This window comes from Nelusetta ayraudi, unplaced genomic scaffold (genome assembly GCF_046127955.1).
Source record: "Nelusetta ayraudi isolate G7.1 ecotype Tasmania unplaced genomic scaffold, CSIRO-AGI_Nayr_v1 ptg000143l, whole genome shotgun sequence".
NCBI classification, from domain to species: domain Eukaryota; kingdom Metazoa; phylum Chordata; class Actinopteri; order Tetraodontiformes; family Monacanthidae; genus Nelusetta; species Nelusetta ayraudi.
In genome coordinates, this window is record NW_027466193.1 from 452719 (window position 1) to 478771 (window position 26053).

At 48.4% G+C, this 26053-nt stretch overlaps 1 protein-coding gene across 2 annotated transcripts in view; it reads right to left on the reverse strand.

The window, feature by feature from the left end:
- LOC142879719 (glutamate receptor 3) overlaps positions 1-26053 on the reverse strand; it is an 86629-nt gene that overhangs the window by 14718 nt on the left and 45858 nt on the right. For both annotated transcript variants that reach the window (XM_076013130.1, XM_076013129.1), the window contains exons 4-12: positions 24703-24890; positions 14410-14463; positions 13337-13498; positions 12085-12252; positions 11448-11552; positions 8720-8824; positions 6592-6798; positions 3964-4337; positions 3280-3478 (exon numbers count right to left, since the gene is read on the reverse strand). In XM_076013130.1, coding sequence (XP_075869245.1) covers positions 3280-3478; positions 3964-4337; positions 6592-6798; positions 8720-8824; positions 11448-11552; positions 12085-12252; positions 13337-13498; positions 14410-14463; positions 24703-24890 — 1562 coding nt within the window. The remainder of the gene's footprint in view (positions 1-3279; positions 3479-3963; positions 4338-6591; positions 6799-8719; positions 8825-11447; positions 11553-12084; positions 12253-13336; positions 13499-14409; positions 14464-24702; positions 24891-26053) is intronic.

A 26053-nucleotide genomic window follows, 5' to 3' on the forward strand; every position in this document is an offset into this window, starting at 1 on the left:
GGCGCTTTCCCTCTGAGGTAGCTCGGCCGCGTTTGCTCGAGTTCATTACCGCTTTTGTCAGCTCGCCCCTTTCATGCGGGCAGCCTCTAATTTTTAAAGAGGCCTCGCCTTTACTCAGCCCCGCACCGAGGCACTTTGTGACAGGAGCTTTGGGAATCGTAACAAAAGTGCTGCATATGATTTCAGGGCAACCTACAGAAGAAGAAGAGAAAAAAAATGTTCCTGCCTGCTTTTCCTTGATGCCTCCCCTGCCCCCTCCCGCCTCCCCGTCCGCCCCCGCCCCCGCCTCCAGCTCCTCGGCCAAGTGCAGGTCTGCTGTGCATTAAGTGGCGCTTATTAAACACGATGTTGGACGGCGAAGAAGCCACGACAGCGTCTGGGCTTTAAGAGCTCGGACGTGAAATTGATTTTCACGCTTAGTAAAAAAAAAAAAAAAAGGAGGGGAAAAAAACGTATCGCTGACTGCACTCAAGCTGTTGTCGCCACCTCCGCCGCCGCAGAGATGCACGATGCCCGGCGCTCTGGGTGAGGCTCGATCTCATGAGGTGAGCGCAAAACAATGTAGCTCGCCTCATTTTTCCGCGCAATTAGCATTCCTCCATTGTTGCGCGGTTAAATGAGGTGGGTGATGGAACAGCGGCGCAGCCGTCTTTGATGGTCTCACCCGGGTCTTTTACACTTAATTAAACAGCCGCATCAGCACCATTTTATCATCCCGGCCATTAGCATGATCTCGGCTTCTCCGTCAGTGTGCGTCTAAAAATGTAACGGCCTTCCGTGGGATAAAAAAAATGACTCTGGGAGGATAAACAGAACTCCACTTCTGCAGCTCCTGATTATCTTATCAAGTCACCGCACCGCTAACATTTGACTGGCTCCACGTGAACATCCGTGGCAGAGATGGGGGACCCATCGACCAAACCGCAGCGGTGCGCCGGCCCGACGCATGACAGCTGCTGCGAGGAGAAAAAAAACAAAAAAAACAACCACAGCACAGCACAACACAACACAACACAAGGGCTTAAAGCTATCCCCGGCATTGTCTCCTGGTAAAGAAACACAGAGGAGGGGAGCAAGCGCCCAAAACAAGCAGCAAAAAGTCTGCAGAAGTGAAGACGCCAAGTGCGTCGAGAGCCGCCGAGCCAAGTGCCCAGAGCCAGTCGGGCTTCCGGCGGGCACGTCGGCGGGCTCCCAGGCCAGCTGTCATGCTTGCAAGGCAAACGAGAGCGGAGACGAGATTTTCTCCAGGAGGGAATCTACTCCAATACGTTGCCGAACGCAGAAGAGAAACACTGCAAAATGAATCCGCTCGCTGTTGGCTAACGAGCCGTTTGTCCAGACTGTGGGCCGAAGAACAAAATTCAGAGAAAGATTTTGGTCCAGAACTACATATTTCCACTGACCAAACGCATGGAGCTCATCGCAAGAACCATCGGACCCTGAAGGGAACAAACGAAAGGAAAAGTAGATTCCTGCATCTGGCTCTTACTTTCCTGTCTTGCAGAGAAAGTACAAACGCACCAGGATCCAGACGTTGCTCTAGTTGGCAGCGCAGCTTCGTGAACTGAACCAGGTGAGATCATCAAAAATTAAAGGGCCGGGGAGGCGAGCAGAGTCAATGACATATGTCCTGTTTGAAACGCTGGAGTTGATTTAGAATTTCCAGCTGGCTGATTTCACGTGGCTCTAATTAGACCTGAATGTGTTTCCTGAAAAAAAAAAACAGATCAGAAATAGAACTTTAACTCCTATTAATCAGGATGGATCCCCCCCCCCCCCCCTGCATGCATAGCTTTAATTAAAAGTCTCTTGGAATGGCCGTCCGCACGTGTCGCGTGTGATCTGAAGACTCGACGTAATGCAGCTCCAAGTGGGACGCTCATTAGACAGAACGTAGGGAAACCGCGATACCGCGACCACCTCGGGGGGATTGTTCTGATGGCAGAGCCCGCGTTGCTCGAGCTGGATGAATTAGACGTAATTGGCATCTGCCGTGTCCGCGACGCACAACGCTGTGTGCACTGTACACCTGAGCAAAGGAGAGAGGGAAAAGTTCTGACAGGCATGCTGGTGGGAGACTGAATTACAGAATATTTATGTCGGGAGCCTCGGGGATGTATCGTGATCCACTTGCTGCTTGTACTGTAAGGTGGATAAGACTGCGGAACCCCCGGAATATTAAGTCTAAAAAAAAGTCTCGTCTAAAAAGTCTTTCTCGTTATCAAACAACTCTATTATGTCGCTGTTTGTCAGGCGAATAAACAAAACGAAACAAAAACTCCACAAATGTGACTTTGCATTTCATTGTCTGGAGTAATTTGAGCCGCAGTGGGTGACGCAAACAGACAGACAGCCAGCCAGACAGACAGACGGCTCTTCGTGCCAGCACATGAGAACTTTCCCTCCCGCTGATGAGTAATGACGAGCGTGAGATAAAAGACTGTCGCGGGGCCTTCTTCATTTTTTTTTTTTGCCGTGGCAGGCTGTGATGTTTCATTAATTCCCTTTTAAAGTTATTGCTGTGCGAAGGCCAAGGGTCGGGCGACGCGCGTGTAGCCTCGCCATAAGCTGAAGTGTCAGAGCATCGGAGCGGAGCGGCGAAGATTCGAGTCACATTGTGTCGTGAGATGCAGCAACAGGCTGTTGCCTTTGAGCGACTAATGTACTAGATTTGGGTTGATTTATGATTTAATTGCCCGGCCAGTCCCTCACATTGCCGCTCATTACTTTTTTTCATCTGAGACGTCTTTCAGACCACTCGGCTTGACCTCGTCGGCGCCTCTTCATCAAGTCCAATTTGCCAGTCACGGCCAGCTAGCTAATTATATTTCAGGAGCTAACAGTCTAGAGTTTGGGCCCCGGCGCTCGGGCGCTTTGATTGGCCTCCTGTTTTTATCACCGCTGAGCCGTCTTGTGCTGTTACCGCGCTTTCCTGCTGATAGCCGCAAGAGCCTCTAGGATGGGCGGCTCGAGATTTAGTTTTTTTTTTCGTGCCTGACGAGTTCAAGAGCTGCCTCTTTGTCAAAATGGCCTCATTTGGAGCAATCCCGTTCGAGGTCAAAATTGCCGTACCTTTGGAAAATGGAAAAGCTGCAAGGGAAGGGAGAGAGCATCGCGTATCTTCCACAAGTTCTTTTTCGTTGTGATGCAACGAGACTCGACTGCGAAAACATTTATACAATTTGCATGGCTGGAAATTTCAAGCTGAGCGCAGACTGACCCGGGAAGGTCCTGTCTGTGTGCTGTTCCTTAAAATGCTTTTTTTCTGATACCACTCACCCGAAAAAACTCCTTTGTGGAGCCTGAGTCCAGAGTGCCGTATGCGATCTCTGTCTGCTTGGCCAAATCTTCGGCGCTTTCTATGGGAGACACCATCCTCTCCACTGTGAGGAAGGCAGCCAAGTTGGCCGTGTAGGAGGAGATGATGATGAGCGTGAAGAACCACCAAACTCCGCCCACGATTCGCCCCGACAGTGACCTGCAATGGGGGAGGGGTGGGTGCGGATGACACGGGAGCACAGAGTGTAATTACACCGGCGCGTGGAGCCCGTCAGCCTGCCAAGAGTCACCGATTGCCAGTTGTGTCGTCGTTTTGAGTTTTCCTGTCAGTCAACGTGATACATTGAGAGCATTTGAAAAAAAATTAAAAAAAAAGAGGCATTTTCCCCCAAACAAACTGCGACTGGCTCAAAATCATTCTCAGTGATGAGTTAATTGTTAGCCAAGGGAAAGTATTAAGCTGTCTGCTACTGTGTCGGTTAATCACAGACATTTGCAAACTCATTTAAATGTCTAATTTTAGCGACAAAATAAAATGGGCTTAGCTTCAAATGAAGACTGTCCAGAAGGAGAGGACATTACATGGCTGTAGTCAAGCTGTGAATTCACTCACAATGCCATCTTTTTGAACATTTCATTTTTTAACCTCTCCCGCCCGCCTGAAATCTACCGATGCTGACCCACCTTGGCGAGATGTCACAGCCCTGCTGCATGAAGGCACCCAGCGAGAACCAGAGTGAGTTGAAGATGCCAAAGTCATTGGGCGGGTCGGGTGGCGACTGGGGGTCTTTGGTCTCGTCTTGTTCCTCCAGGTTCCACTCGTATGGACTGAACCGACTGACCAGGAACAAGACCACGCTCACCCCAATGTAGGCGAACACTATGCACATCCAAATCTCATAGGCCAGCGGGTCCAGGAAGGAGAACACGCCCGGCTTGGACTTTTGGGGCTTCTTTATCATAATGGAGATGCCCAAGCTCATAAAGGGCTTGGAAAAGTCTATCACCTCTTCTCGAACTAGCGTAATGGTGAGAGGCGCGACCGCTATATCTGCTCTCTGGAAACAGGGACATGCACAGCAAGCGTTAGTCATGACCTGCCTGAGAAAGAAGGTCAGCTGAAGTTTTTTTTTTTTTTTCCTGCTGGAAAAGCTGCAAAACAGAGGATACATCATCACAGGATAAATAAGAGACTGCGGTTACAAACATTCGTATGTCTTGAAGTCAAAACGAGATTGTGTTAGCTTCTAGTCGCCACATTTGAAGTTGGGGGGGGGGGGGCAAGAGGAAGCTCACATGACTATATATCTCTTGTGAAGCAGCCTGGGTGTGTGTGTGTGTCGGGGGGGGGGCTGGGGTATCCACTCCAACAGACGGGAGCTCAAGTTTTGTTTGACTGACTGCTTCCTCAATTGGCAGCCAAAGCGTCAGCAGCGTTACATTTCACGTTGAGCTCATTCCATTAATCAAACTACCGCCATGTGCCTTTGTCAGAGAAGTTTAAGAAAAAAATAGCTTAAAATTGGAGACTGTGAAATAAATGAGGGGGCCGTGCCCAAAAAGCAAACCTCCCGTGCCAGTCACTGTTCTGAATTTCCAAAAGAGGGCTTATTCTGGCATTAAGTTTCTTTATTTATTTGCTTTGATTTTTTTTCCCCCTCCCCAAGCTGTTTCTTTTTATCTCCCGCTTCTTTGCTCTGCTGCTTCAATCACATTATGTTATCAACACGCGTCCGTGGAGGTGGTGCTTCCTTTTTTTGAAATCACAATGGGCTTCTTTGTTAAAGGCAGGGGGAAATAATTAATCACATTAGACAGTGTTACTGCAGCAAGGGTGCATGTGATTAATTCAATAAGTGCTCATCTTCAAAGCAGACGCTCCGTGAAGGACGACTCTTTGTGTTGTACTTCATTGTGTTTTTATGCCCATAGTGTGGAAATAAAAAAAAAAAAACAAACGTCGGGCGGGGGAAGCGGCAGAAGTCGTGATGTTGTTTCTTACAAGGTCAAACATGGGAGCAACACAAATAGCCGCACTATAGCGCCATTGTTTCCTCAACCCTGTCAACACAACATTGTGAAGGGTCGTAACCGTTTAATCCTCGCGCAGGTGTAAGCTGCGCTCAATCAATGTGGTGGGAAACAGACCAATAAAATAAGCCGCCTGAAGGCTAACCTTTAAAAAGACAACAGGAATCAAATTAATTTACCGGGCAAAAGGTCAAAATGTACAAAACTATTAGGCCCAATTATAGGGCTGGAAATACTTGACAGACGTCCAGTTTGGATATACATTTTTTTTTTTCCTCTCCGCCTTTTTCTTCCCCACCCCTCCGTCTGAGGGAAGTGGACTTTTCCCATTCGGGAGATAATTTGGCAGCGGTAGCGCATCACGCCAGGCAATCTCTCCGGGTGATAGTTGGGGAAATTGAACAGATGAGGAAGCCTAACCCCTCATGCATTTTGTATTTGTCCCCCTGTTCGACTGTTGTGGAGGGGTGAGAGTGTCGGAGCGCCGGGTTAGCGGGGTGATTCTTTGGAATAGGTGGGCGGGGGACACGGAGTGGGTGGGGGTGGGCCCAGTTGCGCTCTCACCCTCTCCTACCCCCCCCCCCCCCCCCCCCAGTCAGATGTTAAAACACGGCGCGGCCCTTCTCTTAATGTGTGCGCGTCGACCCTTAATGGAGCGCAAGCACACATGGATCTGGTTGTCTCCGAAACCGCAAACCACCATTTAGCTGTTGATGTGAAAGCAGATTTTCTCAGCTGTGAATTTACAACGTGGCATTTTCATCATACACATCAAACATCGGACGCAATTACGTGCGCGCTTCAAAGGCGTACGATCCTTCATTCATCAAAGTAATTACAGTGTGTTTGCCATATGGACCCATTGTTATTTTTTTTTTGGGGCGGGGGGGGCGGGGGGGGGATTTTTTTCTCTCCGTGTACCTACCTCTGTTGCGACTGTAAGAGAGAAAACAACAGTGGCGGCGAAGGGCAGTTTTGGTTGGTTTTTTTTTTGTTGGTTTTTTTTAGCTTAGATGCAGTGAACAGCCCTGAGAAATGATTTCATTTTCTCCGTCTTAAGATGACCACCAACCCACCGCAGTGCATGTGGCGGCGTTTGACAACGCCACTCACAGCTGAGCGCCCTGACGCGCGATAAGAGCCTTGAGAGATGGAGCAAGAGCTGGCGAGTTTGCGGCGGGTTGGTGGCGACCTTGAGACAGAAAAATGAGATCTCCTCTCATGTTGAAGTTCCTTGCAAACTGTCATGTAATCAGCGAAATCCAGGCTCCCAGTACTCACCCCATAGACCAGTTCACCCACCATCCCGTTCCACGTCTTGGTCTCGGGGTCTCGGGCTCCATACTTCCCATCCATTACTATAGACAGTTTGTACTTAATTCCAACATGTTTGGCAATCTCAGACGCTAAATCGACGCAGTAGCCTTCATATCTCTCATTCCCGTCCAGATTCATATGATTTTTCTTGTACATCACGTACGGCGCTTCCTGTTGGTTCAAACACACGCTGGTTTATTCTTGCCCACTCTCTCCGCACACCACAGGTTCAGTTAGACACAAGTATTTACGCATGCATTAAGAAGTGTCGTGCACACGCACACGCGCACATACACACGCACGCACAGCTTGAAGATATCAAACGTTGCTATAACCGCATTCGTGAGGTCATGCACACACAGATGATGCCCCCGCAAATGCACAAATATACACTGATAATAGCAGCGCGATCGTGTGGTCACGCTCCTTTAATCAAGCCGTGGCAGCCAGCAGACACCAAGACCAATGCACCCAACCCCAGTTTGAGCCCAAGGGTGCGACTGTGCTGCATAAATAAAGGGAGGGTTCAGCGGGGAAGGATTATTTGTTTTTGTTTGTTTTTTTTTTCATTCGCAGAGGGAAAAGACACAAGGCCAGAATTAGATTTTCTTTTTTTTTTCTTTTTTTTTTGCAGGGCATTGAGTCATTGGTAAGCAAGGTGTGGGTCAGCCCAGAGGTGGGTGAGGATGGGAAATGGGGATGGGGGTGGGAGGGGTTTCACAAGTAAATGCCAGTGACAGGAGTGGGATCAGAGAGTGCCCAGAGTATCTCAACCAGGAAGCAGTTAAAGTCATTTCATTCCCAAATTAAACCAACGTAAATAAATAAGCTTTGGTTACCTTCCAGGAAAAGCCAAATGATAATAATAATAATAATAATAATAATAATAATAATAATAATAATAATATAAAAATAAATCTACACAAAATTAAATAAAAGAAGTCAACTAGGAGAGAGGGAGCGTGCTAGTTTCCCTCTCCTTGTCCGTTCGCCAATGCAGCGCCTCTGCTCTTCTACTGAGCGGCAGCGTCACTGGCAGGTGACGGGACTGCTCAGGACAGGAGAGAAGGCATCGTCCTCGAAGCCAAACGCAGTCAGAGTGCAAGTGGGGGGAGGGGGGAGCAATGGTTTGTTTGTTCTGTGCTGAACGTATCCTCTGACCTTGCCTCACTCCACCGTCTCTCTTGGTTTTTTTCCTTTGGTTTTTACAGCCTGGGATGTTAAAGATGGTTCCCGGCTTGCGAAGGAAAGATGCCAGCTTAAGCCTCAAAATGGAAACGAAATCCCACCGCCAGAGATCCTTATCGGATTTGTTTTATTTATTTATTTTTCATTTTTTTTAAGGGCTTGTTTGCGCACCTCAAGTTTCAGTCGGTGGACACATTTTGGGACGGAAGCAAAGCGAGAAGCTTAACATTGCAAATGCGGCTGAATTTGAGTGACTGTGAGGCGTTTTTGGTTTTCTTATCGCTCCTTTTTGTCTTTCCTCAAAATGCTGGACATGACTCATAAAATCCATGACAGGAAGTTACTTCAGCACAGAACGCATACAGGCGCAATGCAAAATAGATTAGAGAGGTGATAACAGGGAGCACACACCCACTTATCCCTCTTCTAATTCTGACGTTTTCATTTTTCTTTGCCCGGCTCAAGAAACCATTGCACGGCAGTCCTTCTAGTCATTCTCAGGCCAGTCTATCCCAAGTGTCATTGAACATTTACTTGATGAGGACAGACAGGTCTACTTACGTATGCGTTTGTATGCGATTTTTTTTTTTTTTTTTTTTTTTTTTTTCATATATTGATGGAATCAACCATTACCATTTATACCATTATTGTGATGTCACTGCTACGACAGGCCACTGAAGTATGGAAAATCAAAATGCTTTGGCACCCACACGGATACAGTCGAAACACTCCCTTCCGTTTCAGTCCGGACAGACTGTTTCAACGTGTAGTGAGTGGATGGAAAGCAACACAAAAAAGATGTGGTTCTACCCGCCCAGGACAGAATGTATCACTCATTGGATTCAACACCATGACCTTGAGTGGCAGAATACGTGAAACACTTAGAACTGCATGGAAAGTGTACCATAATAGTAGTGACCACAATGGTTCGGTTTTCCACTGAGGAGTCGTTGGAGACCTGCGGGTCCATAATATTTACAAATCGCGTGTACTCGTTCCAGTAGCCAATCTGCAAAGAGAGAACAGTGGTAACATAGAACATAGAACATAGAATGCAAAAAGAACATGAAATAAAAATATTATATAGATAAAAACAAATAAATAAACTAAACTTCCAAATGATTGACATCACTAAATAAGTTTTTATGAATAAGCGTTTATAAGTATATTGCACCAGTAATAAGAGATGCATTTCCCCACAATGTGTGAGCCACCAAACAGACTAGCAGGCAAAACTCTTCAGAACCGGCCCTGAAATGGCAGTGAATAGAAACCTGGAACTGTGGGGTGGGACGCTTCCACGTTTCAACCTGCGCAGAGGTTTCCATGATCAAAGACGCGGGGGGAAAGTACTCTGGTCTTTTTCTTTTTAAATAAACGAGGTGTATCTGTTTAAATGGCTCCAGAGCCGCAGCAGAGCAGCGTGAGTTCAGCCGCCGTGCACGACTTCAATCCATCCCACCTTCGGCTTCACCAGGTCTAACGCTAAATAATTGATATTCGGGCTCCGCAAAAAAAAACAACAAAAAAAAAAAGGCGCACATTTAATAATTCACCGTCGAATTCCGACTCCTCTGCAGCTCCTCTTGCACATGCACCCTCTCAACCCCCCCCCGCCATGCCGGTGCTGGTCGGCTGCATTCTGTTGCACAGATGCTTAAGTCAAACCGGTGTCAAGTGTTTGTTTGGCCATCTGAAATAATGGCTGGCCTGGCTCGCGATGAAGCGTGTTACGACGCCACTGCCAATTGTCTAACTGTTGCTGGCAGTGACTTCACCCCCCCTACCCTCAACACACACACACACACACACACACACACACATCTGCTCCCCATTTTCTTTTTCTCCTTCCTTCTTTTTCTCCCTCCCTCCCACCGCCTCCCAACTCAGATCTTTAAGCGTTCCGAGGCGAGACAGGTGTGACGGGTTTTGATACGCGTCTGAGAGGTGGCACTAGGGGGCGTCAGCGTACGTCGGGGGTGGTGGCGTGGGGAGGGGCGGGGAGGGTTATCCTCGTCTGACGTCGGTGGCTGATATTGGCAGCTCGGTCGTGCGGCTCTGCCACAGTTTGCTGCTCCGGAGGTGAAGACCTGACCTCACCCCGCACACCTGGGACGGATATCAGCCGATGCATCACGAGTGACAGTCACAGCTAAAAGCCTTCATCCTCTTACTGTCAGCAGGGGGTGGATGGGTAGGTGGAGGGGCAGGGGAGGGGGGGGGGGGGGGTGACTGGGGCTCTGGGCCCTGACACACTGCTGCCCGGCTTGTCTCATCTTCCCTCCCTCCCTGTCCTCCTCCTTCTCTCCTCCCTCCTCTTCCCGCCTCCGTCTCCCTGCTTAGCTCGGCTCTGGTTGGCTGCGTGGGGATGGCTGTTAGGGGCCGGGGGATGCCAAGTGAAGCGGCGGCTCCAGAGGTTCCGTGCGGCTTCAAAAAGAAATCACAGCGAGCCCACACTCATCCCGGCTAACAAGTCCCTCCCAGCTGCCTCTTGGGAACACGGGGGGGTTGTGGAAATAGGAGTCGGCCCGTTGGTCGAATTTGACCGCTCAGGACAGCGGTACCCAACCCCCGGGACGCGGACCGGTATCGGTCTGTGGGTCATTTGGCACCGGGCTGCATAGAAAGAATAATTAACTTCTGTTAAATGAATTCCGTTTTATTTATTATCTGAGAATTTTATTTTGAAAAATGATCGGATTTTCTCCATTACATCCAACTATGGCTCAACTCTTGACGCATGTCAAGGCGGTTTTCTCAGTCTCGTGATGTGTTACAGCTAGATTAAACCCACGAGCCAGCAAGCTAGCGAGCAACATGAGGAAAATGCCCAGTGCGGACACAGAAGAGCCCACGACTTCCAAGAAAAAGAAAGCAACGTCTAACAGACCATACCAGGAGTCCTACCACTAACTTTATCTCGACAGAAGATCCTCGCGCAACAAGCCCACTCTGCCTAACGCGCGGCGACCGGCTCTCTAATGAGGCAATGGAGCCTTCAAAACTCAGAGACCAAGCACTCTGCAATAAAAGACCAGCAGCCTTTGGAGTATCGAGAAAGACAAAAGCGTATGTTACTGCTGTTACGTTGTCGCCATGTTAAGAGGACGCTGCTAATAAAGTTCCAAACGTGTACACAGTGGCTTCACGTTTATTATTATATTTAGAAAATACCACAGTTTCCATGCCCGCCTGTGAAAATACTGTCTCACATTAAACCGGGCCGTGGTGTTGGGAACCGCTGGATAAGGATGGGAATGTTGGGAATTACCAGTTCCTCCTCTTCTTTATAGTCTTAATTGGTTGTTTGAATGGGAGTTAGTGACAGATTGTATCTGAGCCATCAATAGGAGTCCCGTATTGACCCAAAGTGGCGTTTAATGCCGCTCACCGCTGCCACATCATAACAGTCGACGATCAATAGGTTGTTCCAAGTTGCCATTTTAGAAGAGCAGCGAGTCGGGACGCTGATGTGTGGCAGCTGTGTTTTGATAAAGAGCAGAGCAGGACTTTTGGGAGGAGGAGTCTGACTACTATGCTGTCTTGAGGTATTTATTTATTTATTTATTTATTATTTTTTTTGACAGCTGACGGATCGGGTTTGACGCGAGGCGGCCGCTGCTCCGTCTTACCTTCCTGGGACCACCTGTTTTCATCTCGTAAACATCGATGGTGTAGTTGGTCCTGCGGCCGTAGTTGTCAAACTGGATGTTCCCGGTCATCCCCTGCACTTGGACCTGCCACGGGGGACACAGGGAGGGAGAGAGAGAGAGAGAGAGAGAGAGAGAGAGAGAGAGAGAGAGAGAGAGAGAGAGACGGAGCGGGTGTGTGACAGCCGTCGCTTTGCATACGTCGCGGCCGGAGCTCAAGGTGCGTGGCGGCTGCTCCGCTCGAGCTGCCGGCTGCTGCTGCTGCTGATGCTGCGCGCAGAGCTGCTAATCAAATAATGAAGTGGATATGCTTTAATAAAAGATGTAGCTTTATGGTAATGAGGGGGCCTGGATTTGAGCGAGCGCCGCGCCGAGATATGTGAGGGCGGAGGGATGGAGGGAAGGAGGGAGGGGGAAGGGAGGGAGCGGCTCCCGTCCCTTCTCTCTGTCACTTTCCATCTTTATCACACCCTCAGCCGCTCCGCTATCGCTGCTTCTCTTCTTCTTCTAGCCTTTTCTTTGCTTATCGGCTTGCCACTCACACCCTTCCTCCCCTCTCCTCCCTCCTTGCTCTCTCACATTCCCCAACCCCCACCGCCGCTGTCGCCGCCGTCGCTACCGTTTTCAGGGCTCTCTCGATGTCGATGCCTTGGCTCCACGGCACCGCCGGATTAGCCAGGCAGTCCCCGGCGCTGCCGCGGCGGGACACGTCCACGCGCTGCCTGCGCAGGTAGCGGAAGGCCTCTGCGATCACCAGGATGGAGTCGTGGGTCAGGGCTGAGGTGTACTGTGGGGCGAATTGCAGTGAGAGGGAAGTGACATAGCTAGCAAAACACAGAAATCAGAAACATCACAGCAGACATGACAACATCGCTGCCTCTTTCTAAATTGTTTTAGCGGTCTTTGTTCAGCAACACTGGCTCACAGTCGATACCAATTTCATTTTTCATTGTACGTTAATTTCTCCAGGAAGTCAGTTTTATTTTTAAGACTAGCATGGGGTAGGACATTAGGTACAAGAGAAGCTCTGTTTTTCTCAGAAAATGCATCACTGTTTAATCGAGCCTTGTAAAGTAAATATCAGTGGTAGTTATGAGTAACTTTGTTGCTGCTAGGATCTAAACTTTACGACTCTCTTTGTTAAGAATGGGAAGTCAGAATAATTGTGTTGTATCTTTTAAAGCCACTAGATGCTGCGTGTGTTTTAATTTTCCTCTTTGGGTTCAGATCGGAGAGCAACAGTAACTGGACAGCCATTTCAGAAACGCCTCGACGGAACGGAAGCGATTGGCTCCTGTAAAGCACATTTGCGTTTCTGTCACACGCTGAAATAAGTTGGATGAGGCTGACAGGATGAGAGGGGCTAGAAAACTTCAGTGAGGGTCGAGACCTTTGTTCGAAAACTTTTTGGCAGCGAGCTGCGGGGACAACAAAAGCTCCGGCGTTTGATTTTGTCTCCTGCGCTCCTCTCCCTCAACTTCGCCTGACCTTTCCGCCGCCGCGGGGTCGAGCCACTTGTTTGTGGACCGCTGCGCCATGACAAAATCTAATTAAATGCCATTCAAAATCCATTTCTTTCTTGATCATTGTTTAATTAGATGTAAATTGAAGCTGCGATATAACCTTGCCCCGCACCGCCTATCGATATATTGATTGCGCGGGGGAGGCAGGGGGGGGGGGGCAGCGGTTGGCGGTGGGGAGGGGCGCTCGGAGCCGAGCGGGGGAGGGCGGCAAGGAGGAAGCGGGGACGACAAAGGGAAAACAGAGGATTAGAGGGAGGAGAGGGAGGAGAGGAAGGAGGGCGAGAGCGCATCAAGAGGCGACGGGCCGCATTCTGCATGTCCAATGAAAGACCTTGCGCGCCGTCGTACCTTCAGAGGAGTGTTGCGGGCTTCTGGGAATTCTCTTTCATCTAGGCGCTCCCAGCGCTGCATAAACTGCTGAACAATCTGGTTCTCAGGGTTGACGATCTGAAAGCCCGAGATGTTGGCTCCGCCGGCGAAGACTTTGTCCAGGCTCACGTTGGTGAATCCCTGCGGAGGGACAGCAAGTAAACAAGGCGGTCGGAGGAGAAAAGTCGCAGCCTTCCTTGGGAACTTGTTGGGTCTTAAAAAAATATTCAATATCAATATATATATCTTTTTATAGCACAATATTGCATTTCTACAAACTGCTGCAAATGAACTTCCTTACACGTTGTGGTACTCTGTGGGTAGAGGAGTTCAAATGAGTCGCACTTTGAGGCATTTCTAAAATACATCGGAGGTTTGTGTGCGAAGGTGTTTGAGGAGAATCTTTCTTTCACCAGCTGTCCTACTTTCATGCCGTGTCAAAACAATAAGAATTTTCTTGCGCAATTCAAAACAAATCCTCCTCCTTTTTTTTCCCCCCCTCCCCTGCAGCCACTTGTATTTTCACACTGTACCCCAGAGCTGCTGCTCTTTTTTTTAGGGTCAGATTATTATTTTTCTTTTGTCTTGTGTACGTGTGAGCGACACTGTGCCACGGCATGAGTCGCACCTTCACTGCCTCTGCGGAGGGAAGAGGCAGCGGGGGTCCGTGGCAAGAGGTGAGTGAAGCCTCTGGCCTCCTTTTTTTTTCTTTTTTTTTTTCTTTACATAAAGAGCTCATGCTAATATCAAGGTTAAGAGGAAGCGATGGCTCCTCTCCAAACATGCTTCGAGGACGTTAAGCGCTGTTTGCTCATTGGTTAATTTAAAGGTAAATATGCGGCTGCTGTCGAGGCACGAGCGGCAAATGCAACCAGGGCCAGTGTAAACAAAAATACAGACGGGCCTATCGTTTGCGTACAAAAGCCTATAATCCACTTATTGTGCATTGAGCAAAATGGCCGAGACTAAGCCCCCCCGCCCCCCCCTTTCCAACACCCAGGATAGAACTGGTCCCACCGCCTCTCGGGGGAGCAGCTCCCATTATTACTTACAAGATTGGCCAGAATGTAGTGGTAACCACGGCTGTTCTTCCCCAGGGTCACAACCTGTGGGGGCAGAGAAAAGAAAAAAAAAACACATCGATACGGTAAACCACCCATGAGATGGGCGCAAAGAACCTCGCATCAGCGGCTGCAACAGTCTCTGTAATTGCTGCCGCGGCCCCCGCCCCCCCGCCGAGAGGGGAGGGGCGGGGGGTTGGGGTGGGTGGGGGCGAGGGGGGTGTTGGGGGTGGGGAGGACGAGCTCGTTAAGGTGGGCGGCTGATAACGAGGGAGAGGAATGTCCCCATTCCCCCCCCCACCCCTCCTCCCACTTTGAAGCCGTCCACCCTGACGGAGTTCCTCCGTCGGACGGAAGGGAGGAAGATGAAGAAGATGAAGAAGAAGAGGAAGGAAAAAAAAAAACGCATCTTGAAAAGGAGTTTACAGTGCGGCGGCACGATGTAGAGCTCACTCGGCTTTGAAAAATATCACACCTTTGGAGCAGAACAGCATGTTTCAGCCCACACAAGCCCGACTGAAAATAGTCGTCGGCGCTCTGAGCCGCTCCGTCGCTCGGCTGCAAACCATATGCTGCCTCGCAGACTCAACGCTTTCCGCCTCCTTGTGCCCTGGACGCGCACACTCAAAAAAATCAGATTCCCCGGGGGCTCTAATAATTCCTCCCCCAACCCAGTCATTTTGAATACTTGTCGCTGTGAGTTGGGGGGCTGCTGACTGGTCTGTGGTGGAGGTCGCTTATTTGTGTGTTTTTGCGCTCCGCCGGCGCCGGCGCCGCCATATCTCGCCTTTTCATCTGTTCCGCAAACACTGCGAACACGGGTTTTACAGCGGAATCGGCCTGTTTGCACGTGTTGGTGGCTGGGTCGCGCAAAGCAAACTTGAATCGGTTTCATCGTACATTTTTTTTTGCACGTGCCCCCCGGGCCTGTTGCGGATCGTTGAAGCGGACTGATGCTAAGTGGCTGGAGTTCCAGAAAAAGGGGTTTTGCATTTTTCTGTCTAAAATGTTTGCATTTATTATTATGATAAAAATGTCCTTAAAATTTGAGATGGAACAAATTAAAATTCACGAAGTCAAACGGAGGCATTTCTCAGCGTGTGGCTGGGGGGAGAAAAACCTCTGAAGGACGTTTTCACTTCAACCCCCTTTGAACTGCAATTAAGAGCTTTTAATTTAGCCGCGGCTGCGGCGGCCCAAAACAATACCCTCCAACTCTTGAAACGGCCTCCCACTCTTAATAAACCACTTCTCCTTTTTTGCTGTCGTGCACATCTGATTGTTGCCTGCCCGTTTGATTTTTTTGCCTGGTTGTCTAAGATACGCAGGGGAGCACAAACACATTAGCTCTTCACGGCTCGCGGCTCGGGCCGGTCGGCGTTTCCTGACAGCATCAATCATCGCGGAGGCTTTAAAACTTCAGGCGCGGCGGGATTCTGTGGACAAGGACGACCCAAGTGCAAACAAAGAGGGAAAATGAGCAGATTATAAGGCGGCGGTTGCGATGAGAAGTCAGAACGAAGTTGGCGCTCCACTTCCTGAAGCACCTTTTATCAAAGCCAGTCAGGTCCCAATCGTCGTCTTTTTTTATTTTTTTTTTTTCCCCCACAAGTCTGATTTTTGGACTTTTGGCCCTCCCTGCGTTTTCTCCGGCCAGCCCCACCGCACGGTGAACCCTCGCTGCGCTAACCTTGAGTCTGACCGCGAGTCCTCCTCACACCTGCCCCGGCGCCGGCCGGGAGGAGGCCCCGCCTCCCTCCTGCCCTGGCCCGCAGCTCGCAGTCGCCCTGGCAGAGGCTACAAGCGGCATGGAGCGGAGACGCTCCGAAACCTCCGGCAACGCCACCACGCCGACCTCTAACCCTCGGCCGCTTTAATTAGAGAGAAAGCCGGGCTGGACTCCAGTGGAGACGGGCTGTGTGTGGTTCCGTTTTTTGCTGCTGACTGCTGCGTTTTTCATGAAGCCCCTCGGTGACGATGAGTTTGATTCAGCAACGTGACAGAATCCTCCTGTTTACGTGCCAGAAGCACGCGATGATTTGATTCTGACCTCAACGGACGGCAATTACAAGTTCTAAACTTTTGGTTGTTGGAGACATTGTTGGAAAATGTTCAGTCTGCGGCTAAAAGCACTTGTGCCTGGATGCAGCAGTAATTAGAGGAAACAGCGGGTCTTTTAAAGCTCAGCTAGTACAGGAAACGCAGAGGCTACCAAGAAAAGCTTCTTGCTGGACACAAATAGCAAATCAGCCAATTTGCATGCAGGAATGTAATGCATTTAGGCATGTAGCAAAGATGTGCGTTAAAAGAAGAAAGAGGAATCACATGGCTTTGAATGTGGAACGTGTGCGTTTGACAGCCTGGTGTGTCATTTTTTTTATGTTCGTTATTATTTCATTCATCAAATCGTGCTGTTGCGTCTTTAAGCCCTACAGAATCTAGTTTGCACTTCTACGATTATCTTGTGATCTTGTTCTTCGCTTATATTTCATTTCCCTCTCATCCCACCTGTCCTATCTGGTTTCCTGTCCTTTTCATTCCCTACCTTGATCTGCAGAAGCCCACGTCTTTCCTTCACCCACCGCCAGCTTCTTCAGGCTCTGGCAACGACCCTGATGGGACTGGCAATGAACCTTGTGTGCCCTCCTACTGGCCCGTTTTCATACCTTGAGTCAGTTCTTTTGCAGATTCCAGTTTTTACCTTCTGCCTCCCTCAAACAGTGAGAACGCGGCTTCTTTTTCAGGTGACTTAAACATGTTTGAAAGCTCGGCTACTTTCGCGGTGTTTTCTCCTTTTGTTATCCCCTTGAACTCATCACTGATGTCTTTTCGGCTCCAACGAGCAAACAAGCCGCCTAACCAATTACCGTTTCCCGGGGCGCTGCAGAGGAGACAAAATTTGCTTAGCACGCCACTCTCTCAATAATGCATTTCCTGTCTTTCACACAACACGCCGGCCTCCCGCACCCCAGCCCATACAAAATAACCCCAAAACCACTACAGGCTGCAGATATGAATTCAGCCTGGTCCAGACACAGCATGACTCCCCTCTCCTGCAGGGGGCACTATGTAAAACTGCAGGTACACATTTTGATCAGATCCCAGGCGGCTCTCCTCAGAGTGTGACCTTTTTCACTCCATTTTACCATGGCAAAACAAAAAAAAAACAGTGGCTTCTCCTGACTTTGTGAGTACTGTGACGTGTTGGCCGGGACAACTGGTAACGATGCTCAGTTACGTTTTTCAATGTATTCTATGTTGTTGTTTGTTGCTCATAATTATAGTTTTCCCATGTTTGTACATTTTTTTTTCTATTTATAGTCGATGATGGAAGTGGAACTCTGTACAAGCTAAATAAATAAATTCAAATACAAATAATACAAATACAAATAGAAGTTAGTTTAGGAGGCTCAGGTGGACAGACGCCACTCACTTCGCTGGGTGCGTGCGGTTTGCGTCGCATTGCTGAGTTGCTCGTGCTTCATTGCAGAAAGTTGCACGATGAATGTATATACAACTAAACAATAGAGACATTTAAGAGCCGGTGGTGATGCCTCTAAAGCCTCTTATGCCCACTAAACACTCCTACTCCCGTTATTATAATTATCTCTGAGTGCCGCTTCACTGGGCGAGAGCACCGGGATCTTAACGGGCTACCTGGCGCCTGTGCAGTGTTTTGCAAGTCTCCTTCAGTCAGGTGTTAAGAAAACTTTACTTTCAAAATACACCTTTTCTTGCATATTTAAAAAAAAAAAAAATGTACAATTTGAAATGGAGTTAAACATAATACAGAAGTGTTGTTGTCACCTCTTCCCCATCTTTGTCCCTACTGAACTTTTTTTTACCTTAAAAAAATCAATCAGAATCTCAAAGGAACCTTCTGCTTATCCGCGTTTTAATCATTGACCTTTTCCTACGAGCACTTTGGTTCTCTGTTGATGAAGGTTGTCGTATCGCAGCGCCCGCCCTCACTCCCCCCCAAATCAAGTTGCCCGTCGCATTTGCATACGCCGAGTTAATGAGCGGCCGCATGCACTCCTGCATGTAATTCAGATGGCGCAGAGAGAGCCCCACTTCACACAGGATTGGACAGGAGGGTGAATCTGAAGCTGCATTCTCCGATATAAAAGGGACTTTTCTCTTTTTTTGCCTCCTCCATTTCTGCTCCAGCGCACTTGGTGCAAGAGCTCTCGGAGCGCTCGCTAATTAACAGCCAGTGGTGGCTGCGGCTGAGATGCTTTTCTTGGCGGCTGCGGTGTATGACTCGCGAGATAGCCCCGCCCACCTAGAGCCGGCCTCGCTCCCAAAAGCAGGACAATTTCTGAACACCTGACTTGTATTTGGATGATTATGTCTCAGATTATGACGGCTCTGAGAAGTTGGGGGAAACAAAACTTCACTGGGAGGAGGTTTTGACTCTCGCGGATGAGACATTTTGACGTTTATCTGCCAAAATTGGTTTGGAAACTGAGAGGGGACGACCTTGCGAGGCGACTTGATGCTCGGGGATGTCAGTTCCGAAATCAAACCAATCCATCTTGCGAAGCCTTCGCTTTAGTAATTCATAACCAGTTTCCTCTTTGCTGACGTGTCTGATGGTGAGGAGATTAGCGTGGCGGCCGCGGTAGAGGCTCCTCTCTCGCGCAGCCGCAGGATTTCACATGAGGAGACAAGCAAACCGTGGACGACTTCCGATGAGCTTGGCGAGAAAAAAAAAAAAACGGAGTCTAGCCAGGCACAACGTTGATGTGCGGCTGATGTCACCGATAGGAAAAGTCGAGCTGCTGGTTTAATCTGTTTGAATGTGATGGGCGGAAACATCAACTAATCACCTTTTTAGTTTGACAGAATCCTACCAACAACTGTTTTCAACGCGCTCTTAACAGAGACGGCCGTGCACAATAAACCCTACACGTTTTGGGGGGAATGCTGCGGCGAACAAGGTTATGAATTCATAAAATGCTCTTTTTCTTTAAAATGAAAATGGCTCGAGGGACGAACGGCTCGGCGGTTCGGCACTCGGCGTGCGCGGCGCTCTCGCTTTCAGTCACGTCGAGCCTGCAGGTCACATTCTGTTTAATGATAATGCCTTAATCCCACTTAATTCTTTAATCAGAGTTGGTAAAGGAGCCTCGACGGCTGAGGCTGGTGCCTGGGATCTATATTGTATATATATACTTTTTTTTTTCTGGAGGAGAGGGTATCCCAGACAGCGAGGACTGGATGTCTTTCAGCTCAGGAGGCCCTCTGGGGACGACCAGGAGCACCTTTCCTGTCAGAGCCGCTGTCGGCTTTTGTGCCGTCCTCCTGTCTTTCGGTGGGAAAACACGCCACAGCCCCTGCAAAACTGATGTCCGGGTAATTGGGCGAGGATTTGAATGTGCGAGAGGTTCTGACGCGGCGGCGCTCCGCATGCCGAGTAAAGGACACGCGTGTCGTTAGCGTAACGCGTGCGACCGGGCTCCTCCCAGAGGAAAACACTCCAGTGTACATTGTTCCCCCTCTCACGCCGTGTCACCTGCGATACGGCGGATGGAGGCTCTCCTTTATATTGCTGAGGTTTTTTTTCTTCCTCTTTATCAGCTGGCGGCGATCTATATTCCATTCTCCTCCCGACTTATCCTCCCCTGGCTGCGTTTCCTTCCCTCTCCATCTCCAGAATTTGATATGACAAAGATTTCCCATTCTATATCACAGCCAGCCGCGGATTTTCTGCCAGTTCTTCACACCAGAGCAGAAACAATATACGGTCCTCCATGGGAGGAGCGATATGGCCACACTGTCGCTCTAACAAATCCCCAGATGCACCTTTTCCTTTTTTCCCCCACCCTCTTTTTCCTCTTCCTTAATGTTTTTTTTTCCCCCCCACCACCCTGCATGAAAATGCATCTTTGTGGCTGGCAGAGCGCTCGCTGCCTGCCTCTCTTTGAACAGCTTGTGTGCCCTGGGCCTGTCCCAGACGGTGTTGACTTTTTTTTTTTCTTTCTCTTTCTTGCTTGTCTGCCTCTTCTTATACTCGTGATGAGCAGGTTGCTGCCTCACATCAGACAGACTCCAGCACGGAGGCTGAGTCTGAGGGAGGACGGCCAAGATGCAACGTAAAGGCACGTCTGAAACAACCCTGACGGATGGATGGATGGATGGATGGATGGATGGATGGATGGATGGACGGACGTACGGATGGATTGGTGCCCGCACACCCGGAGATTGAAAAATCAGCATTACGGAGATGGAGATGATTATCTTGCAGTCGTCGTAGTTGTTTGCGCTGCTCATCCATTTTGGCCGCAGACATTTTTCACTCGGCGCAAAACACAATGCACTTAGATGCCCGGGTGAAACATTTGTTGGACCGCCGTGGAGTTAATTTAATCTGCGGTGCAGTGCATTGATGGAAAAGTCCTGAGGCGGATCGAGGCTGAGTGGCTGTTGCAGCAAAAAACTGATGATGGTCTGGCTGCGGCGTCCTGCTCAGCATCCTAAAACAAATGAGGCCGGACCCTCGCAAACAAAGCCGCCCTCCATGTAGCAGCATATTGACACTTATACTGTGAAGTAGGCATGACTCATGTTTTGTTAGCAAAGGCGACGGATAACAGATATGGATAGAAAGTTTCTTCGGAGGCAAAAGTTGCAGGAGGCGTAAACATATGATATATATGTAATATATAATATAATATAATAACACATTATGGCTAATAGGTGATATAATTTTTTTGTCCATCAACCCTCACAGACAACCACGGATGTGCTCTTCAGTTTTTTGTTTGACCTCGTGTGAAAGACAATTCATGCAAAAATCTTTTTTGTTGTTTTTTCCCTTATTATTCATTTATTAATGGGACTCAAAGGTCTTTGGCTGTTGTGCTTCATCGGGACTGAGTCAGTGCAACCGAGTGATGAACATCTCTTGTTCAAAATGATTGGGGCTCTGAGGAAATTACAAAAAGACATTTTATGAATATGTACAACGTCATTAAGGGCAAGATGATGATGATGATGATGATGATGATGATGATGACGGCGATGATGAAAAATGCTGTTTGGGCCATTTGAGTGGAATCAAGAATGATCAAGAAGTGAGTTTCTGTAACTTGTTGTTTAGCAGGAAATGGGCCATTAAAATGAGTTCCAAGGTCTAATTTATTCTGAGATAATTCTCTAAAATTCAAAAACTGAATAATGGTGGAGACTAGTTCCTGTCTCCTCAATAACATAGAGAACATGTCTATATGACAAATATTAGTAGTGGAGAGATAAAGCTTGGCCTGTGAAAACTTAACTGCATTTCTACATGAATCGCACTATTTAATCACACTTTTATAAAAGCTGTTATACAATGCAAATAAAAAGATATAAAGATAAGGGTTTAAGACCGTCACTTAAAAATTGGACTCGACGCTGGGAACCGGTGGAGCTACGGCGTCCCAGCAGGATCAAAATCCCCAGCAGTGCCTCCCTCAAGACGAGGCGCTGATGAGAAGCGGCATTCAGAGTTGTGGATTTAATGAGCCACAACCGCACCAAACTGCGGAAGCTTCTCACTGGCCTGTTTGAGATAACGCCACACTCTGTGAACTTTATTGCCCGGCAGAAAGACTTCCATTTTGCACTACTTTTTTTTTTTTTCTCCCCCTCCTCCTCGCCTTCCGCCCTAACTCTGAATCATAAAACTGAGCCGCTGAGCCGCCCGATTCCCATTTTCCCCGCAGCAATCAGCTGCCTGAATCCAACCTGCCTCTTGATCTCCTCTCAACTGCACTGACCTTGACGGATGGAAGTGAAATGTCAACACCGCACGGCGCCGAGCGGCGTCTCTGGCGCGCCGGGTTCCATTCAAACTCTCCGAGACGACGCTAGCTCTGTTTGTGAGCGATCATTGGTTAATGGAACGGCAGCAGCAGGTGGCAGCGGCAGGACTCCACATAACTGATAATGGGCGCCATTTCTGGCGTGATGGCCCTCACGGGAGACGGACCATCCCAATTTCAATTTATGGCACGGCGGGGGGGGAGGACGGGCGGCAGAGTGCGGTCCAGCAGACCACTCTAAATGCCTCTGGCTCATTTCTGGGCGAAATTGTTAGGATTATTTTATTTGGCTTAAAAATGAAGAGAAATAACGACAACAGTGTGAGGATGAGGATGTGCTGATCTTCAGCCCCCTTCCGCACCCAAAAGCGAATTTAGTTAGAGGTGACGGGGAGTAAAAGATCTCAGACAATAGATCTAAACCTGAGAGATATTATTACCACCCCGGTCCCCTATTATTGTTTGCAAAAGGAAGGAAAAGGGGGAGAAAAGCAATTACAGATGCGAGCGCTAAAACGCCTCACGCAATTTTGTAATAAACACTTTTTTTTGTTTCCCTGTCAAGGCTGATGCATTTTCTTAACGCGGCTGAAAAGAAATGCCGTTTCTTTTTCACACGGGCCCCTGAGTTGCGCTGCAAAGGAAATCCACTGTACGATAATTAAATTAGTCGTAGAAAATTAAAAACAAAGCCATTCGGCTTTAAACTATGACTGCGGGACGAAATTAGATTCATAAAGAAAACAAGTGAAACTAAGAGTCGTCGGGGGGGATATCTATCGTTAGGCGGCGAGAAGCCAATATCTAAATGAATGTTAACAAGCTGAATCCAATTGTGGGGCTGATTGCGTGCGGCACCAATCAGATGGGGGTTGTAGGTTTGGAGCAGTTCCTTAACAGTCGCCACACTATCGGTGGTTCCTCCATTTCTTCCTCCAGCAGGGGGCGTGTGAGAGGCGATGGAGGGTTTCTGGTTGGTTAGACGAGCATTAGCCAGAGGACGCGCCGTCATCAGTGGCTCCTTCAAAGAAAGAAAAAAAAAAAAGAACGGGGGCGGAGTCCACTCAAGCTCGGACCTCTCGACCCCTGGCTGTCAGGCAGCCTCGGTGCACAGCCGTGTTCAAACACGTCGGCCCTTCAGACGCAGCGCCGGGCTGAGTTCTCCAAACAGGCAGGATTACTGCTGCACCCGGGCATCCGACTTAACGCGCCATTTAAGCTTAATGAGCTAAGACAGAGTAAACTATGAGGGGAGAAAACAAATTAATTATTATTTTTTTTTAATATTTTGAAAATAAGGATTGACTATTTGTCAGAAAATGCTGTCATAAACTGTCATCAGTACCAAAGCGCAATTTGCTGGCTGTCAACAGTTTTCTCAAGGGCTCTGGACTCGAGGTGGAACAGTACTTTGACTGATATAGACAGTATATTTTCATCAAGCTACCACAGTTCCTAAGGATATTTTATCGGCCACTAATGACACTGCAGTATTTTTGCCATTGGTGTTTGCGCAATCAGGATTTCCTCCTTCCCCCATTGCGTTTTGGATCAAGTAAAAAACTGTTAAGAATTCATCCCCCAAATTATAATAAATAACAAAAAATGAGTCTTTAAATATGGTATAAATTAAACAGCAATTTTGAAAATCTGTTTAAAATGTGCCGTGAGGCTCCCATGAGCCTTAGGGAGGAGCTTTGTTACAATGAGAAATGAAATTAAATAAAGCAGCTTCAAAATGGATTTCAGGTCTCATATTCCCCCTCACGCAACATGTTACTTTGCGCTCAGTGTCTCTGTTAAGAGCATCCGCACCGGCAACTATAACTATGAGTGTATACATTTTCAAACAGTTGTCACTAGAGTCCACGGTGTTGTCCGTGCCACGACTACTGTGTGTTGACAATGGGGGATAACAATAAAAACCGGGTCATGTTCCAAGGGATTCGGCAGACGACGGACATGCTGGCCGCCAAACAAAAGCTGACCTGACAAAAACAACATCTTCATATTAATCTTCACTAACTACGCAATAAATGAATGGCAGCCCCTGCCACTGACGCAGCGCCCCGTGGTGGCCCTGTTCAGGACTGTGTAATTGTGGTTGGCTGGCCAGCACCTTCTTTGTCGGAACATGTTTCCCTTTCAGGCAACTTTCCAGCAACACCTCCTCCTTGGCTATGAGACACTGGCTAGCTTTTTAGTGTCCATATGCTCATAGTGACGACCGTGCCAAAAAAGACCAAAGATGTTGTCACAGGCAAGATGAAGAAAAAAAAAAAAGAAAGAAAGTACCCAAGCAGGGTACTGGACAGGCGTATTTCTTACACAATGATTCCAGACAGTTATATAATCCTATGGCCGGACAGGCAGCGGTGCCATTTTCAACTATATTTATGCTTAGTTCCAGGGCTCGTGTTCGAATCACCACACACACGTGCACGTGCAGCACAGGGAATTTCAGGCTTCCTACCTGTTCCAGTATGGTGTTGATCCTGTCCACTTCACAGTCGATCACGAAACGCTTCTCCTGCCTCCGGTCCATCTCCTCGATGATGCGCTTGAACTCGGCCGCGTCTGTCGTGCTGCTCACAGAGCGGGCGGTCACCTGCCAGTTGTTTGCCACCGCTGCCTCCATGATGGCCTGCAGGATGGAGAAACCTGGGAGAGGAGAGGAAGGGAGAACGGTGACCCACAGGGACGGACACAAAGGATTCTGGCACACGGCGAGAGTTATGACACAGCTAAGTGGCTCTTAATTTATTCTGGAGAGGTTTTTCGCGGCAATCCGGAGGTGAAAGGCCATCTCATTACAATCTAAAATAGCATTCCAGAGTCCCTGGGCTGGCTGAAATACTGCTCGGTCTAGACTTTGCACGGGCACGGATTCACATTTCCATATTAAGGAGGAGTCGTATCATGGCAAAGTGAAAGGACGGGGGAGTGTATCCCCGCATTATTAAAAAAGATCAGCGGGTGATGTTATTGCACTTGGCATCAATTAAATCATGGCATTTAGCTCGGCAACATGCTAGCCCCTGACAGCGCCGAGAAGCCCAACGCGGCACCGTGTCCCCTCGCAGGACGGCGCTGCCACCTTCGCCGATAAATGCAATAAAAGATTCATCTGGTCCGGCGGTAAGAAGAGATCATTATGCCACCCGAAGAAAAGGGACTGAAGCCCCACTGAAGATTAATGCGAACGTGAAATATTTTCATTTAACAGAGTGCTCAGAAATACCACTGTCAAATTGCATGGCGCAGAATGAGTAATGAAGTCCTATTTCTGGAAGGATAGCTTGCGCTCCGAAATGGCTTCGCCCGTTCACAGTGCGCAGCGGCCGATGAACGAACAGGGCGGCTAATAATGCAATCAAGTATTCTGCTGGTATTTCATTAAGCCTCTGACAGAGTAAGTCCACACTGTATGTACAGTGAAGCCCCTTCCCCTTATCTCCCCTCGTGATTCATTATATTGGAGGGTTTGGGAGGCGGTTTTAACTGATACAAAAAAGGGGGCGGAAGTAAATTTGAAAAATGTTGCGTTCGTTGATTAAAGCGGATGTCTGGCAATAACTCAGACAAGTGTTTGAATCAAGTGTTGACAATAAGTCACTCTCGGGCATCTCTCCACGCAGCCTTTTATCAAGTTGATGAGACAAAGACGGCAATCATGGAAACATGATGAGCCGAAACCTCAAACCGTGACACAGAGAGGTTTTTTTTTTTTTTTTTACTTTGAGACGTGTTGACATCCATCTTTTATTTTGAATGGCTTTTTCATTTCACATTCTGTCACCTTGATTTTACTTTATTTTATTTCA